Source organism: Acomys minous (genome assembly GCF_964271855.1).
Source record: "Acomys minous genome assembly, chromosome: 14".
Taxonomy (NCBI): domain Eukaryota; kingdom Metazoa; phylum Chordata; class Mammalia; order Rodentia; family Muridae; genus Acomys; species Acomys minous.
The window spans coordinates 57,429,878-57,449,296 of record NC_140496.1 but is presented as its reverse complement, the minus strand read 5'-3'; the positions used below and the strand labels follow the sequence as shown (position 1 = coordinate 57,449,296).

General features: G+C 43.1%; 1 protein-coding gene across 3 annotated transcripts in view; it reads right to left on the bottom strand.

Annotated features, from left to right (window-relative positions):
- Nucleotides 1-5,952: 5,952 nt before the first annotated feature.
- The window catches only part of GDAP2 (ganglioside induced differentiation associated protein 2), a 52,307-nt gene continuing 38,840 nt past the window's right edge, over nt 5,953-19,419 (bottom strand). For 2 of the 3 annotated variants that reach the window (XM_084757930.1, XM_084757931.1), the window contains exons 11-14: nt 17,483-17,622; nt 15,511-15,565; nt 11,510-11,653; nt 5,953-6,821 (exon numbers count right to left, since the gene is read on the bottom strand). In XM_084757930.1, coding sequence (XP_084614056.1) covers nt 6,774-6,821; nt 11,510-11,653; nt 15,511-15,565; nt 17,483-17,622 — 387 coding nt within the window. In that variant the 3' untranslated portion in view covers nt 5,953-6,773. Of the gene's footprint in view, nt 6,822-11,509; nt 11,654-15,510; nt 15,566-17,482; nt 17,623-19,419 lie in introns of those variants that run through there. The other variant, XM_084757932.1, reaches the window with a different exon arrangement.

Sequence of the window (19,419 nt, the reverse complement as noted above, 5' to 3'; positions counted from 1 at the left end):
ACCATGGCCTGGCATGACAACCCTTAAGTGAAATTTGTTTTTATTTTGTATGTATGTATGTATGTATGTATGTATGTATGTATGTATGTCAATTTAAGTATCCATACACCATGTAACTCTTCACCCATTTCCCTGTCTATAGAAACATCATTTTTAAAATATGGTGTGAGAAAACATTAAAGATAAGAATTTTCAATCATTTCTATGTTAGCTGTGAAAAGCAGGCTGATATAATGGGAGAAAGACATATGTGGTAGATGAAGGGGAAGTCACACGCAGCTCATGGCGGTCCTGGACTGCGGTACTTAGTCCATAGTCACATGACATGTGACCAAACAACTCACCTACCATATCTCTTAACTTTATCTTAAACTTCACTAGTATTTATATCTTTGCCAAATCTGTGAACTTGTTTTGGCTTTACTCTTGAATAAGAGATGTAACAAATTCTAAGTTTATGCATATAATCTAGATAACTTTATATCTAGACAGTGAAAACTGACAAGCTAGGAGAGTTGGGGTTTTTTTTTTTCCTTAAGAGAAAAGGATGTGGAGGCTGAGGAGATGGCTCAATGGGCAGAAGCACTTGCTTTGCAAACATGACCTCAATTCAAATCCCCTGCACCCACATGAAAGTCAGGTATAACTGCCCGTGTTCTTAACCCTAGCACTGGGCTGGGGGCGCCAGGGCAGAAACAGATGGAACTCAAGAGATATCCTTGGCCTAATGGAGGTATGAGCTTCATACTCAGAGCCCATGCACAAGAGCAGTCATGGAGAAAAAGGCCCGTGTCCTTCTCTGCCTATGCATGTGCACGTACTGCAGTGCAGATCCACACACTCATGTGCACACCCAGGCACGCACACACAGATGCAGAAGTTGAGAAACACGGCTCTACTCTGTACTGCTTGTATCTATTCTGAACCTGTATTATCACCTAACAAACAGGTAAGGAGACTAACATGGAAGTCAAATACAGTCTTTATACTCCCAGTATGGGCTGGGCCCAAGAGCATGTTAAAAACAGTAAGCTATAATTTAACAATTCCCCCTGCAAGCCAGGTGCTGTAATCCCAGCACTTAGGAGGCAGAGGCAGGTGGAGCTCTATGAGTTCAAGGCCGACCTGGTCTACAAAGTGAGTCCAGGACAGCCAAGGCCACAGAGAAATACTTTATCAAAATCTCTCTCTCTCTCTCTCTCTCTCTCTCTCTCTCTCTCTCTCTATATATATATATATATATATATATATATATATATATATATATATATACACATATATACACATATCCCGCTGATTTAATATATACACAGTAAAGCTTGGAAGCACTAGTCTAGTCCTTCATAGAGAAAACTGACAGTAAAATTCACTATTTTGAACTACTCTATAGATTAACTGGTGACTGGAGAAAGGCCTGGTATCAATGGCCAAAAGAGAAAATTCTAACAGTTGAAGACATACACGTAAGTTGCAAGGCACAGAGAGATCAGAGTGGATCTGAGCTGGAAGCTTCCTGCCTGCTGGGCTTGTGGGAAGGTGCTGCACAGACTCCTGGGAGAGTAAAGGCATCAGCAGTCTTAACTAGCTACAACCCTTACAATCTACAACCAACCTGCCAGACGAGATATGTTCACCTGTGCAATAGTGACATGACTGTTATCGGGTAAGCAACCGATCTCTGGTGGATTTGAGGCTCCGCCACAAGAAATAATTCATACTTAGGTGCTGTAAATCCAGTTACAAACCCACAGTGGAGGAGGCTTTAGGTTCAAGGAAGTAACTTAGTACTGATATTTAGGTAACTTGTTCTGGTGCCAAGCCTCCCTCTGAGTGTTTACATTTACAGTCATAGGCAAATGCCCCTCCCACACCCAATCAGGAAGCTTCTCTTTGCAGTAAATGACAGTGAATGGACTGTTATGTGGCTATTCAAGGCGATGAGAATAATTAACAGATAAGTGCCCTGTCCTCACCTGGACATTTATACCAGTTTCTCTTAGCCTTAAAGATCATGGCAGAAGAAGAAAGAATGTATGTGTCAGAAGACAGGGAGAGGCTGAAATGCTGTCTTCTGGGCGTGGCACAGAAGCCATAACTTCACAGGAGCTGCAGCTCGAGGCAACAGGGTTACACAGGACTATTACTGTGGGGAGGGGCCCATGGGGCCCTCTAAGTCCCTACTGTCTGCTGGGGAAGGAGTAGTCATCGTCTCCAGTTGTGTGCCCACCAAGGAGCTCACTAGGCTCCTGCAGACAGTTCCAAACCCACGGCTACAAAGATGACCCTGGTTAAGCTCAGTGGGAAATGCTTCAAAGTGCACTGTCAGGGGCAGTCAGGGATAAAGGGGGAGGGTGGGAGGGAGATTAGAGGGTAGGACTACAGCAACCAGAATGCACTTTAATTCATGTGTGAAACTGTCAAAGGATAAATACAATAAAAGCTACAGCAAAGAACACAGTTAAAAAATAACAAAGTTTTCTCATTGATTCAGTATAAACACAGTAGTTTTTGCTACAGGCTCTTCACAAGCTATCTGTACAGTGAGACCCTATCTGAAAGGGATGGACCTATTACATTGAAAGGGCCAAAACATTTAAAAGGACATAGTAGCATTCTCAACAAATTTAAAGATCCTGTTAAAATGGTTTTAAGCCTCCTTTGGCCAAGAGCAATTTAAATCACTTATGTATGGTAAGCTCTTGAATGTTTTAGCAAATGTGATCTGGTGTAAACAAACCCTGACTCAGTTTATGCAACTGTATACTCTTGTTAGCAAAAGGCACTAGGAAGAGCTTGTGCTGTGAGGGAGGGTTGCCTTTACTAGTCAGTATCAGTCACATTCAAAGTTATGAGTTTATGAGTTTCATTCTGTAGAGAATATTCTCTTCTTCTTGAATCTAGCAGCTCTTCTTAGAAATGTAGGAAATAAAGTTAACTGATAATCTTAAGAACCCCGGATGTCTAAAATGACCACAGTACCACCTGCTCACAGTGATCTAAGAAGCCTGGACACTCTTATTGCTCTTTGTCTTTACACATGAATTACAGAAATCATAGTCAAAGAATGTAGAAGCGCACGCGCGCGCGCGCGCGCGCGCGCGCACACACACACACACACACACACACACACACACACCTTACTCCAATTCATAGGTTAAATCCTAATCTCAAACATGATGTTGGGGACATGGGGAGGTTACAACATGAGAGTGAATGATGACCTCCCTGGGCTCTATGAGGACATGGCAAGGGGGCCATCTTTTCCAGGAACCAAAGTGTAGATGTTGCTTTGATCTTGGGGATTTCACACTTAGCTTCAGGACTTCAGGTTTCCTGCAATTACAAACCCAGAACTAACTATAAATTGGAAACACTCTTCTAGATGTTGCTTGCGATGACTAGGAGAACAGGAAGGCTGGCAGCATGGTTCAGTGGTACAGTGCTTGGCCAGCATGTACCAGGTCAAACTCTGGTACCACAGATGAGGGAAAACGCAGGGGTGTGTGTGTTGGGGGACGGTGAGGAGAACAAGCTCTACCTGGCAATTCCCTTAAGTCAGAACATAGAGAGTCTATAAGCTACCTTATAGCACTTTTGGTCTTTAATACAACAAAGGGATTCCACACTACACTTTTTCTTCATCCAATACTTGAAATTCTAATTTCTATTTATATATCAACTAATTAAAAGTATGCATACATACATATTAAGAAAATACAGATGATTTTTAGCTTATGTTGACCACTACATTTTATCACTTTCCTGCTGTTGCAAAGGAAAAAATAAAACCGTTAATCTCTCTATTTGGTTTTGTGGGACTGGGCATAGAATCCAGGCTATTGCATGTATTATATGTCAGCTCAACCATGGAGTTATAGGCCCAGTCCTATAGTTCCATTACTCAAGAAAAATGAGCAAATAAAAACTCAGGAAGACACAGGCAGACTTTTTTTTTTCTCTGCTACAGTGATTATACTTACTCTTCTTTTGAAAGATACTTTATTCCTTTAATGCTTTTGGAGATTTGATAAAACAAACAAACAAAAGCCTATACCCATTTTTCTTAAACTGAAAAAAATAAAAGCCTGATCACTCTTAAAATACTACACATGGATTCCTCTGTGAAGGAAATATAACAGAGCCTCACTGCATGAGACCAGAGACACAGTAACAATGACCCACTTGCCCGTGGCAACCTAAGACACTTCACTTCTCTTGAGAGGTCATTTTATGATGCAGAATCTTGGACATGTGTGTGTAGGGAAAACCCAGGTATGTGCTGAAGCAAATGTGCTTGTGTTACACCTTATATCCTGTTTGCCTATATCACATTTTCTGGGTGATTTTGTCTTTAGCAATTCAGCTAGCACTCTGCACGGCCAAGGTTTAATTGCACTAAGGATTTGGTCGTGCTCTGGACTAACATCAGGTCCCAGGGATTGCCACCCCATTATTGCCATCCCATTATTCTCTGTAACATTCCTGTGTTTTCCAAGTGTTCCAAACTCTTGACAGAACATATGTATGCGCATGTTACTTATTTCAATACCAAGGCCATACTATCTCCCCTCTAAGAAGTTTCTTTCAGAAATATTGCTCCAAGAAATCACAAGTTATGCAGACCTGGGTGTGGTGACTTATGTTTATAATCCTAGCACTCCAGAGGCTGAGATGGGGGTTGGGCGGGGGATGAGGGTGGTCACAAGTCTGGGGCCATCCTGGGCTGTGTAGTGTGGGTCTGTCTGAAAAACGCAGTTACTGTTCATATAAACTTGCCTCTGTTCAAACAGCAAGGTAGCTAGCTTATAGTCTCGCTAACGTAGAGTGGCAATGCTTTAGGCCAGAGGACTGCTCTTGGTAGCTAGGTCCAGAATTCGTGAGCAGGTGCACTGTCTCAGCTGCTCCTAGTGAGCAGTGCCTCAGATCAAGTGACCCAACAATTGCTGTACGGCAGGAAGTTAAAATACCAGATAAATTAAGGATGAGAAGGTTAAAGGAGCAATGGAATTAAGTTTACACCTGACTGGTTGCCTAGACGACCAAGAACACATCAGGAAGTCCTTACCATGTAGGCAGACAGGACAAACAAGTGGTCTTGATGTCTAACTAGGAAACCTAGCCCCCAAATGAGAAGCACTTCTTTTCTATATGAGACAATAGAAAATGACTACTGAGAGGGCCCTATTAAAGGCAGCGAGAAGGATGCTTCCTTCCCTCCACTAAGGAATGCTTAGGCAAAGAGGAACGGATCCTTAGAGGGACTGATAGGGCTCCAGTGTCACTATCTCTTTCAGTTCTTACCTTTCCTTCTCTGAACTTCAAGGGTGCATGATACAGTGAAGGGGACGGAGGTGGGTGAGTGTGGGCACCAAAAGGACCATAAAGACACCCACATGGAAGCAATAATGCTTTGACTGAAATTCAAGGAGAAATCTTGAAAATGGGTAACAGATGTCTCTTGTTAAATGGCAGCGTTGTAGGAGAGCCAGGAGAAAATCTGTATAAAGCAGGAAGTGGTCAGAGGGTTGGGGTGGGATATTTTGTGATCCACCCCCAAACACTGCTCAATCACTTCAAAGGTGCCAAGGACTGTGGAGGGACTTACAGAATCTTTGTCACATATATTTACTCCCATTGACCCATTAAGAACTAAATGAAAATGCTATCCCATCCCCAACTCTCTCAACCCTGTGCGCCCTGGGACAGCAAAGCCCTTTCTAAATGCTACCTTCAGGCTACCTCTGAAGTAGGTTGTTACCATTCTAATTGTCACCCATAAACAAGGTAAGGCACACACAGAGCGTGAGTGGCAAAGGCTTTCTGAAGTGAAAATCATCTGGTCCTTGGATTTGTGCAGTATCACACGCCTCCACCGTGCTGATGTAGGCAACTCGAGATATTGAGCCAACGCAATCACTTATGACTCTTACAAGACAGCAGTGTGGTCAGGGATGGAGTCCTGGGAAATGCTCTTTACTTAGGAGTGCTGTCGCACATACGTTCTTTTGACAAGGAGATCAATCACATGATTATAGAAGAGTTGAAGATATAATCTTTGTGCTCCCCATACTGCTGGGATCAGAACAGTGTTAACCGTAACAAAGTGGATAATCCAAGAAGCACTTACAGCTCAGCCTGGCCTCGTGCCACGAAGCTTCACGTCCTATGTTTTGCTGAAGATCTTTACAGTTTTGGCCAGACACATTTCTATATTCTTGGTCCTGGGAAATTCTATATTATAATCAGATCGTCTGTATAAAATGGAAATGGTATTAAAGCCAGGATCTGAGGGAAACGATGCATCTGTTCCGCATACATGGGCTCTATAGATTTTGAGAAATATTTAAATAAACAAAGGAAGCGTGCACTGTTTAAGAGGTGCTATGAACAATGCTGGCAGCCTGTGTAACGGAGAGTCCGAAGCTTGCGCTGTGAGATATGATGTGAGCAACGTTGGTAGCCGGTGTAACAGAGTCAGGTGTCCTTCAGGAAACTGAAGGCACTCAAGTGTTGATCCCCAGTTTCTAGTAATGCTCTAAAAATGAACATTTCCATTTAATACAAATATACAAATTTAAAATGTACCAGTTCAGAATGGCCTACCAGTTCTAGATTGCTTGTGTGCCAAAAATATATAGTCAATAAAAAAATACCAGAGAGGTGGGGACAAAAGCTCTCTGGGTCTGTACAGCAGAAATGAACATCGCTTCAACAGGTTGTGAGTGGTGGTGAAATGGAATCCTGTGACCAAGAAGCACTGGGAAGACAGGAGGTCACAAATCTGGTGACGGAGGGTATGATGCAAAATAAGGCCCATTTTCCTGTGTAGAGAAAAAAGAGGAGAACATTAAATAACAAGACAAGTTACTTGTGCAAAACACAGGGGCCTGCAAGCCGGGCGTGCTGGCACACGCCCACAATCCCAGCACTCAGGGAGGCAGAGGCAGGCGGATCTCTGCATTCCAGAGGACAGCCAAGGCTACACAGAGAAACCCTGTCTCAAAAAACATACAAAAGAACGAATGAACAGGGGTGTTCAGTAAATGTAAAAGTGCATTGGAAATGCCCAGCAGAGACCTCAGCCACCTGTTCCACCAGAGTGAATCAGAGCTAGTGTACAGCGGGGAAAGCCACAAGGATGACTATGTGCTGTAATAATAAAGCTGATTATTGAGTATTTTTGGTGGTGGACTATTTACAGGTTCCTTGTTTTCACTGTCCCTTTAAGTTCTCACATGATGCCAGGAAATAGGTAACATTGTCATTTGATTGACAAGGAAATTGAAACACACACACACACACATTATATAGTTAAGTAAAGTACCTCATGAGAAACTAGTCTGTCTTGCACTGGACTCTTGTTAGATGCTGTTACCTTCTCCTTGCTGAATCTTTGTTTAGTTATGGAAGAATAAAAATGGCTCCTCAAGAATTTAGTAGCTGTCACTGTTTGGCAGTAGACGTCTGCATGACACGCCCGAGTGGCAAGACTTGTAACAATTACAGTTCTCAGGCCATTTAGCTCCACGTCAAGACGGAGAATTAAATGCCAGAAGCTTAATGTCAATGTAGAAAGCAACAAACTAGTGTAAGGAGAAATTCTTTGGCCCCCACTTTGGATTATCATGATAAAAACAAGGCAGTTAACTTTATGGTAGGAAGATTTGATTTATGAGATGTAAGACCGAGCCCCATTTTTAGGAAAAGTATTTCTTTGGCAGAGAACTTGTTTTTCAGTAAACTACACAGAAAATGCTGACTGTTGATGTAAGACAGGAGTGAGAAGGAGGAAGTAGCGCTCTGCTGCATTTACCTTACAGTTACAGAGAGCACTGAGCAGACCAGGCCTTTCATCTGCTGGGCAACTTAGTGCTATTGATGGAAGGAGCCAGAAGCACAGCTCAGAGCAGGAGCCGAACCTGCTGTCACAGTCAGGGCATCAAAACAACTAAGATATTTTTTGAAAATAAATAAATCTGACCAGGTATTTGGGGGCAAAAGAAAACAGAAACAAATTTCAGAATTAGCCACATTTCTGGCAACTTGGAGGAAAACACATATTTTGCGTTTTAGCATGTCTTTCATGATGTATAATCTAAGCAGTTCTGCGTTTTTACGATGCAGAAAGTAATGCCCTGAGAAACATATGCCCAAAGAGAAATGTATTCTGAGTGCCAGAGGGAATCCTTCACCTCGCTAAGGGTTTTCTTCTAGTCTCCGGTGCTATTTTCCAAAATTTCTCCTATCTACATTGATTCTTGTGGCAGGCCAAGAGGCACACGTCTGATTTGTGATGACATGAGACAGAGCGTCCGACATTAATGTCACAGTGTACAGAGACAGCTGAGCCATCAACTAGCCTCTCTATTTCTGGAAACAACTATAGTAATTTAAAGACTCCTCACCAGTCAGAATGGCACACCTTCATTTCATTTGGAGGGATGCTGACCTGCTCTTCCTGTTGCCTCAGGAGCATTATCTAGATACAAATTACCTTCAACTACTTTTCAAAGGCCCCCTTTAGTCTTATAGAGACAGCTGGCTTTCTAAATTACATAAATCTTAGAAATGGTTTTTTTAAGTCCCCTGATACTTGATACCAACCATCAGTCCTTTACCAAATAAAGAACCCATTATGTGCCATCAAGTGTAAGGCACAACTGAGCATAATAAAGTGTGCTAGCTTGGCACTCCTTTTTTTGCCATCATGTTTTAAATTTCCTTACAAGTTAGTATCCAACCACCTCCTGGTATCTCAGGTCCACATCCCATAAACTACTGTGTCACAAGCTGAACACACTACCTGAACCTTTCCCAAGTCCCTCAAGACTTTCCCTCACGTGGCTTCCTGGGGCAGTGGAAAGCTCCAAAAGCACTTGCTTTCAGCTTCGTCTCCCACAGCTGCTTACTCTGCCAATGTCGCAGATCTGACTGTCTCCTGTCTCCTAAGCCTCGCTCCCCTTAGCAGCACAGCTTCCCTCTGGTCTCAGCTGAGGCTGACTCCTTCCTGTAGACTTGCCTCTCTCTTCATCATGCTCTCTGCTCTTTCCACACTGGTCTCTCTGCTCAGGGTGCAGTGGCAGCGCTTTCTTGCAGAACACTCCCCACTGACTGCAGGGTACAGCACTGCATGCATGTCATGATAGCCCTCTGCCTGCCTCCTCACACCCCACCCCTCCACATGGTCTCCTCATGACCCTCCCCCCCTCATCTTTATGCCTGCCTTCTGCCCTCATAGACAGAGGAAACAGTATCTCTATTCTGGAGAACTCAGCATAGGTAGAGACAGTTTAGTGAGCTAGTGGTTACTTTAGGGGCTATGCTTCCTTTTGACTGATCCTGTCATTGTGTCCTTTTTGATAGTAAAACAACAGAGAGCTAGAACACACTGTCAAAACAAAAGCAAGCTCGAATCTGGTGGCGCAATCTTTCTGTATTTGTACAAAAGAAATTATACATTTAGATAGTAGCTTTGAAGTGTCATTAAAATTTTGGGTATCAAAATGTTCCATTGTGCCTTTTATGTTTCCTGCTATTAATTACCGACAAGTGTAGCTCAAAGGCAAACAATAGGGTGAGCTTTCACTCCAGCAATATTCACGTAAACATAAACTGATGCAGCTTTTCCCCATCCCAGATACTGACAATCTTTGTTCTATGATCCAGCTGCTCCAATTACAAAACCCTTTCTGTGCAACAGCCGAATGTGAGATTTTTATTAGCTATTAGGACACATTAAAGACTTCATTCTCCACATAAGGGGAACAGAAGTCATCGTTGAAGTTGGAGAAACCTTAGAGAGAAATGTCCTGCCTGACTTTTATTTGACTGTAAACAACAAGTTGCACAATAATTAGGGTAGAATATTCCAAACTCAGGGTTACTTTCCAGTATGTCCTCCCTCTGGCTCATGCCCAAAGATATGTAATCAGCCACTGTGATTGATTAACACAAGGTGCTTGATTAACTTTTGGAAAAGTGTCTCAATTAAACAATTATTATAAAGGCGATGCTGTGACTACACACAGTAGAAAGGAACTTTAATGAAGTTCAAGAGAAGTCGTGTGACCAGTGCTTCAGGAATAGTTCTATGAATGTACCTATAAGCAACAGCACCACCATGGCAGATATATTAAAACCTTACCAAGGCCTTCAGAAAACACAGCTTGTAACAGGGCAGAGCCTACTGCCTTAACATCCATGCTGCAAGTGGATATCAGTCTAGTCTAGCATAAGATTGGAGCTAAAAGCCTTCCATGTGAGAGAAGCTGACCACACAATCAAAGACCAGCTTTAAATTCATCCCTGGAAAACCTTTTGCTAAAATATTGTAGGGGGCTGGAGAGTTGGCTCAGTGCTTAAGAGCACTGTCTGCTCTTCCAAAGGACCTGGGTTCAATTCCCAGCACCCACATGGCAGCTCACAACTGTCTGTAATTCTAAGATCTGATACCCTCACACCAACGCACATAAATTAAAATTAAATAAAAATATTTAAAAAATATATATATATTGGTCTAGGAAAAACCATCCCGGAACAAGGCTTTTCCCTGACGTTATTGTGTGAAAAATGCTAAATGATTATTCCAAAGCTCCCAGCTGTTACTGCTGCTGTGTGACACACTTACACACTCATATGCTGACATCTGCTAGTGTGTTCACACACTCATATGTGCATGGGTGTTATTGCGAAGCGTATGTTGTGTCCTAGTATACTGAACACACAGGAGAAAACCTACACACAAGAGGCAAAGGTGCTGTGAAGCAGCCTTACTATGCATATAGAATGTAACACACTCACATGTTCACACCTGCAGCTCGGTGGGTGGCACATCCACATGCTCACATTGCTGCTCTGTGGCTCACCCATATGCACACACTTGCTGCTCTGTGGCACATGTACATGCACACACCTACTGCTCTGTGGCTCACGCACATGTTCATACCTGCTGCTCTGTGTGGTACATCCACATGCACACACTTGCAGCTCTGTGGCTCCTCCATATGCACACACCTGCTGCTCTGTGGCACATCCACATGCTCACAGCTGCAGCTCTGTGTGGCACATCCACATGCTCAGACCTGCTAATCTGTGGCACATGCACATGCTCATACCTGCTGCTCTGTGGCACATGCACATGCTCACAGCTGCTGCTTTATGGAACATGCACATGTTCACACCTGCAGCTCTGTGGCACATCCACACAATCACACCTGCTGCTCTGTGGCATATCCACATGCTCACAGCTGCAGCTCTGTGTGGCACATTCACATGTTCAGACCTGCAGCTCTGTGTGACACATCCACATGTTCAGACCTGCAGCTCTGTGTGACACATCCACATGCTCAGACCTGCTAATCTGTGGCACATCCACATGTTCAGACCCGCAGCTCTGTGTGGCACATCCACATGCTCACACCTGCTGCTCTGTGGCACATCCACACGCTCACACCTGTAGCTCTGTGACTCACCCACACACTACACAGGGCAAAGGACAACCAGCACTTACCCTGGCATCATATTCGAGGACAAAAGGAGGAAAGTCTATCTGCTCTGGGGATATGGCAGAAAAGAGCTGCTGCAGGCTGTCTACATGGTGGATTTTGTCCTTCAGTCCTGAGACAGAAAAGGTGGTGAAAAACCATGTTGAGACCTGATTAATAGGAAAGAAACATAATTTAAGCCATTAGCCACCATTAAAAATAGACATACTTTTGAAATTTTATGCTAGTTAAAAACTATAATTTCAAAATATCTGAAATTGTACAGTAACAAGATTTTTTTCAAAGTGCTGTTTGTAGTTCATTAGTGAGCTGAACAGTAATTTCATAGATTACAAGGAACATTTATATAAAGAGAGAACAATGGCACCCCTGGGGCTACAGTGAAGAGGCTGTTTCAGAGTGTTTGTCTCCTAAGTGTACAGATGCTGACAGACAACATGTGCTCTGACTGTTGGCTGAAGCTATGTGCAGCTCATACCTGTTGGGAAAGGGAAATGGAGGCCACTGGACACCTCAACACTCCCAGGAAGGCCCCATGTCTAGCAGTTGACCAACACAAATGGGCTCCACAGCTTTTGTGAACTTCTTTCTTGCTTTGTTATGTTTTGTTTGATTGTTCTTTGTTTTAATTTTTTGATGTTGGAGAGGGTTAGGGAGGGAACGAGGGGAGAGAGGAGCAGGGATTTGGCAGATGGGAGGATCTGGGAGGAGGAAGGGGAGAATGATTAAATACACCCTTTGAAAAAATGCTTCTGCATTATTTGGTACGATAATCAATGTTTTGGTACAGTAGGTTAATAATAACTGTAAAGTATTTTTGTTTGTTTCCAACATTTTGAAACTAAGATATTTTCACTTGAAAACTGCCATATAGTCTTTGTTGAAGCCAATCAAAGTAGCAGCTCACTTGTGAAGCTGAGATGCTGTGCAGAGAATTTGTTATCACTGTTTCTTACCTCTATTTACATGTCTTGTGAGCCCTGGCATCTTTACCCTCAAATCTTTAACTGGCTGTTGTCCTAGTTGAAGGTCTCCTTGGCCCACTTCCATGCAAGGGCATTCCGTCTAAGTGCTCCAACTGCACCTTGTTCCTTTGTGCTACTGCATAACAGTGAGCATTCTGGGTTGTTTTAGCTGAGGCTCCAGGCTGAAAGCTCTGCACTGACGAGCCATGCCACAGTCACAGTCTGATGCCCAGCGTCTGTCTATCTAGGAGGAACACGGTATCAGGGGAGGTACTGTACTCCTTCATAAACCTGCTTCTTTCTGGGCCTCAGTTTCTCCATCAACAATCCGAGGTTATATAGGATGTTTTTTAAGGTCTCTGTTGTTATCCAATTGTTTGATGGGACTCTTAAGTAAGCTATACCATACTGACATGGTGGGTGTGGTGCAAAAGGGGGGGGGGTGCAGTACCAGGGAGGCGCAGGCCAACTCTGCAGTACCAGGGAAGTGCACACTATGGGTAGGTGAGAAGCACAGACCTGCCAGTACCTCCCACCAAGTGTTCCTTTACATCCTAGTTTGGGAAGACCCAAGACCACCAGTTTTCCCACACCTCCATTTTAGTTTTATAGGGCTTAGCTTTAAAATTTCAATTGTTTATACCAAACATTTAAAAAAAATACAAAAATAAGGTTTGCTTTCATTATTTAATATTTGCTATAATAAAAAATGAAGAAAATTAAAAGCTTTTGGAAAAGATAATTCAGGTGTTTCTGAATGTTAGAATTTTTTTTCATCTAATAATTAAAAAAATGCAAAGCCAAGAATACAGGGTCATAGGTCATAAGCCAAGAAGATACAGTTCACATATTGCACCCAAATAGTCTCCTCGGGCTTATGCTCCACTTGCCTGCATTCTACAAGAGAACACTGCTGAAGAAAAAGTCAGCTAACAAGCAGATAACTTAACACCATGGTGGGGCAACGGCCTGGAAATGAGGCGAACAGTATGAAAGCTAGAACAGGATAGCTTTATAACTTCTTAATTCCATCTCCTATTTAGAAACACTTGGTTTATAGCTTTGATTTACTATATGGGATGTTTTTATATATGGACCTTACTCTTTCACTTTCCTTTTCCAAAAAACAGGGTGAGGTAGTAAGTAGTATGGTGCCTGGGCTGCAGCCTGCGCTGTATAACAAAATTACATTTGAACTGAGTCTACGTAAGACAATCCAAGATAACGGCAGTGTAGCTGACATTTGTGAGTGTCTGTTGAGACCTGTTTGAAGCGTTTTAGATGCCAACTGACCTCACCCTCCTAAGAACACTGTGAGCTGGGCATTACTTCCATACTGCACAGGATAACACCTCTTACCTGAGCCGGCAATGAGGCTGGTAGGACAGAGATTGGAACCTAGCGCCCCTGAGACCCTGCTTCTAAACCCTAGGCCTTCCCCAAAGACAGACTGAAGCACTGCGTGTTTTGAAGGGTCAGTAGACACAAGAATGAATAAACTACAGAATGGACGGTGAAGACAGAGGAAGCCTGTACAGAAAGGACAGAGAGAAGGGCAGATACAAGCAGGAAAGAAACTCGGCAAAGTTAGCTTCAGATAAGCCAAGACAGTGTTTGACATGAAGACAGAAAGACGCATTATATGAAATGATGGATTATTGTGGTTTTGTTGTGAACAGCTTCAGACGGCATATCCAGATTAGAACCAGACTAGAGTAATCTAAGACGGAAGTGAACACAGACCACGGCTACGCTACGAATCCTAGCTGTCATGGGGAGAAGCCGTGACACATTTAAGAGGTGGTGATTTAACGGGTGCAGTGTGACATGAATTTGAGAAAAATGAAGAAAGGAAGGAAGCTGGGAGGAAGTGAGGCGGTGCTTTAGAGCCAGGCAAGTGGGAGAAGGATGCTAACATCTTTAGGGAGGTTTGGAATATCCTTGCTGTAAATGGGAATCCACTCTTTATAAACACACTCAAAGATAAAGCAGGAGGAAACTGCACACAGTAAATGTTTAAAACAAACAACAATCCTATTAGTTATCACTACTATGGAAACTGTCACAAAGGGAGAGAACCTAATTGCCCTTGCTTAAGAAGGAACATGTTTTTAATCACACTGACAGGAAAAGCCATAACAAAACAGGTGTCAGATGACTGGGGGGCGGGGAGGAAGACAGAGGTCCTCAATGATGCCTTATGCTTTTGGTAGGGATGGGGCAGGGCAATCTGGGGCAGAGGAGCTAGTAAGAGGGGCTTGTGGATAATGAAGAGCTGCCCGAGCCACTTTATCGCTGTAAAGCTTGTGAGTCCATGGAGGACCCGAGACTGCAGAGCTCTATTATGTCACCATTAAGGCTCTGCATAGTAAACAGACTTTCTGTAGTCTAAGCTTCAAGGCAGTCATGCTAAAGTATTAACAGGCTATCAGTTCCTGTAGGCATTTATTAGAGTGGCAAAGAGGTGGGATGTAGGCTTGCCTGGATGTAGGAAGATGAAAGGAAGAAGTATGACACTTTTAGAGCATGCAAGGACCAAGGGACTAGATTTCTTGATGAAGTGAAGGTCTTCAGGTACTAAAGAAACAATTGTGAGCAAAGTAGCTATGTTCAAGCCCTCACAGGTTAACATAAGAAGGCAGGAAATGAAATGTGTACTTAGAATGAAAGCATCACAATGTTAGAAAGCTACGCAATCTTAAGTGACACAATGTGGGAGTATTTACTAGCCCCAGGGTTAGGCTAGAAGGTTTCAGACAGAAAGCAGTTATTGAGCTGAGATGGGACAGACAAGTCAGGGTCCGCTGTAAGCAGAGGGGAGGGAGCGAGCCTAGGCTAAGAGCACCAGCAATGCTCAGTGAATGGAGAGAACACGAAGGCAGAGCCTGGGACAGGGTTGTTCTGAGGGATACCAGAGCCAGCCACAGCAAACACAGGAGCACAGTGGCTCAGCCAGTGAGAACAGCACCACTCAGCAGCTATGGTGCCCTGAGCATGTGGGGCGCCCAAGGCCAGGCTTGGTGAAAACACTAATACCTTACCTTTGAGCGGAATGTTGGATGGACGAAATAAACAGCCTTCAAGTTCCTCTTGTATCTAATCAAAACAAACAGTCCCGTAAGTCACACCGAAAATTACTCATCAGTATAGAGAATCAACATTTCACCTGCGTATATATTACACTCACACAGAAAAAAATACCTTGAAAGCAGTGGGAGTAAATATGCTGAATTTTGGGTGAAATGTCAAAAATAATTAAGTGAACATTTCATCATTCAAACTGCCTGTTTTAAAGGAAGTACTAGTTGCTGTCCCTGGCTGTGACAGAGCTACCCAAGGAAGGACAAAATCAAGTCGTACTTTTAAAAATGTGTGCATTATTTTTTTTATACCATGACTGAGTCTCTCAGCTCAAATATATAAAATTAAGCCACCTTGAATCACCGAAATTATGGCAAGGGTTAGAAATGCTAAGTTATAGTTGTGCTACAAGCTACTGTGTGACCCAGAAAGCCTACAGTGGGCTTGTCCTTAGTTCCTAATCCTCTCTGGTTCTGACACTGCCAGCACTGCCTCTGCTTTAACACTCAGTGATCTGATGACCAAGAGGCAACAACGCCCAGAGCCCGACCTGCGCCTCAGCCAACCACCCCATAGGGCTGTGAGGTGCATCCTGAGGTTTTGCTTTCCATAAGTTCAATAATCACCAGTGAGTCATATGAGGTTAATTGTCAAGGACTTCAGAGAGCTGGCAGGAGAGCTATGCTAGCTGAGGGCGGTGGAGCTGAAGTAGGTATACAGTGCAGTGCAGCTTCATTACAAAACACTTTAAAGCACACTAAGTAGGTGTCTGTAAGATAATGAAAGCATTAGTATTGCTGATTAGGATGAGGTTTAATGGAGGATGGAAGACAATGGAAATTTATGGTAATTTACCTTCTTCGTTCCCTAACTGGATAATGGTTTCTCAACCTAACCAATAAAGATACTGTGATGCTACAAATAAAATAGCTACCAGGAGGGCAGAATGCTATTTTTATTTAGGAAATTTATCACTGAGAAAAAACTTATAGCAAAGGAAACATAGTTTAATGGAAATAATTTTCGAGTTCCAAGTCAGTAGTCTATTAAATCTAAATTCTGTATATAAAACTGTGACACTGAGGGTAATAAATGCCCAGTCTTTCCTTATTCTCCTGAATCTTCCAGATGTAGAAAACACTAAAAGATAACAGGGATATTCAACAGGACTAATGAGAGATTCCCATGGCCTTGGTCTATAAGGGCATCTGCTGTCACACCCAGTCTCTCTCTTCCCTTGCTAACGCTGTATGGAGTGTGCCTGTCCCTCACCCTCTTGTCCCAGGAGGAACTGCACCAGGTACAGCACAAAGTCTCCTCTGTCTCCAGAGACAAAGACAAATGATCTTACATGGCAAGGAAGGCATGTTTAAAAAACGTTCTGTCTTCATGACTAACCAGCCCCAAATCCCCCCATGAACCCCATAAATGCCCATTCTTTTCCTGCCAGCGGGCAGCCTGGGCCCCTAAACCAGTGTTCTTCCCCTCTTCTTGTTCCAATGAAAGCCTTTATCTGTGAGTTTATGTTCTATTTCTGTTTTTATTTCTAATCAGAGGAACACGTTTCCTTGAACCTGCTACCAGTATCTCTCCCAACAGACTCACACTGCTGGATCAAGGTAAGTACTGTTTATAAGTATACTGTGGTATGTATTAATACACCGGAGGAACCAAGGCTGTACTTTCATTGTTTTATACACAAAGACAGGGTATGACAGCAAACCTCTTCCAAAGGGAAAAGTGGGAAGATTATAAGTGAGCTTAGTTTAATGCAAAAGGAGGGCCCTCCTGTATCTAAAATATCTAATGCATACATGATAAAAATCATTGTCATATGAAATAGCCTTTAAAAATATCTACAAATGTTGGCTATTGCTTAGTGTTAAAAATAAAGAAGCAATACCCCCTTAACAATTTCCAAAAATAACTAACTTGACATCAACAACATCGTAGAGTTTCTTCAGGAAGTCGGAGTCCAGGTGATTGTATTCGCTGGTCAGTGTGTGAAAATATACCAATACATATTCCTTCACAGCAATGTGATCCATTACATGGATAAAATATAAGAGAGCCTATAAAAGAGAATAAACAGTATTTTTTATAGTAGTTCATTTCACAGAGGCTGAGAGGGGGAAGCCGTCCCCTAGGGGGCTATTCTAATCTACGCCTGTAGCTGCAGACAGGAAGATCAGGTTGGTGAGAGTCAATTTCCTTAGACGGTGAGTCCCTGCACTCAGTGACGCTCTCCTAGGCTATGGCACAGCCCTCTCCGTGCTGTTCTACTGAAGGGAGGGTCACTAATCTCTGGCTTCTGAACTCTCCAGATCCCAGGAGGTGCTCTTGGATCAACTACCAGGTTTTTCCTATCTAGGACAATGATGTCAAAACATTTAGAATCAAGATTTAATACTTCTTAAAATTTTAATAAAATCTCCAATTCTTGAAGTTTCTGTTTGCATTCCATGAAGAACTCTATGTTCTTGCTCAGACACTGACTCAGGGCAAGCCACAGAGCACATGCTGTATCGAGCCACTCCGTCCGCACTCCTGTGGAGGCTCACTTTCTTAGCACTTTAAATACTTATCTGCATGAGGAAAGTGGAGAGCGTTGTTGTGGCTGGCAAGACACTGTGCAACATTTCTAGAACGCAAGAGGGTGATCTAATATGACCCTTTTTGGTTAGGGATATATTCTATTTTAAGAAATGTAAGAGAGACTCTAAAATCAAAATGAGAACTATAACCAAGCAAGGCTGCTGTGACCCAGGCTGTAAACAACTGCAAAGAGGAAGCTAAGCTACCCCAAATGAAAGCATCACCACCAGCCAGGTTGTTTTCTACTCCCTCCTTAGTGTAGTCCTCCGTGTTAGGGTGGAGTAGGACCACACTGCAGGCACAGTAGGCAGAGGAGGATGTCAGGGTCACAGACACTTTGTAAATGTTACCTGGTTGAACCTCACAATGACTCATTTATAAAAATATTAAACAACATATCATAATATCGGGAATGCTGTGCAAGCACACAGCAGAATCAAGTGCAGGGTTGTATTCTTAGGGGGTAAGTCATAGTGACTGGAGTCCATCTGTATGAAGAGCAGAAACGGCTGCAGACAGGATGGCCAACGTAGTTCTCACACGCTGAGTTGCTCCTCTTTGTGAATAAGTTCATCCCTACTGCTCCTGCCCTCCCTCTCATCACACTGCTTCTTTCTACTTCCATGTTTTATTCTCATGCTTGAGAAAATTAGGACGCCCCTTTGTCTGCACACTCTCTAGCTTTACGTTAGTCTACTGTTCCTCATGGGACTAGCCAACAGGAGAAAGCTGTGCAGACCGTCTCCCCAAACAAGAAAACGATTAAAAAATACGTGTGCGTGTGTATGTGTGTGTGTGTGTACATGATTTGTGTAGGAGCATCACAGTGGCATCAGATTCCCTGAAACTGCAGGTAGAGGCAATTGTGGGCCACTGAGTCCTCTGGAAGAGACATACCCACTTTTAACTGCTGAGCCATCTCTGCAGCCGCAGAGGAATCCATTTTGAAATACTTACTTCCATCTTTTACTTAACTATTAGTTTCCCTATCGATACATCTCTCCTCTCTATTGTATTCCCTGCCCCTTGTTGGAGATTAATACACGGCCTGTGGAGGCTACATGAGGGCTGTACTCTGAGCTAATTCCCAGCCTCCTAGATGTATATTTTTTAAGGATCACAGAACACTCCACTTGCGGTGTGCCATAATCAGCTGTTGGAACCCTGTAAGACACCAGGCTTACTACTTTCACATATTCACCCAAATACTACTGACCAGAAGACGTCTGAACCCTTAGCTGGAGTACTGATGAGCTTTGGAATAACTATGCTTT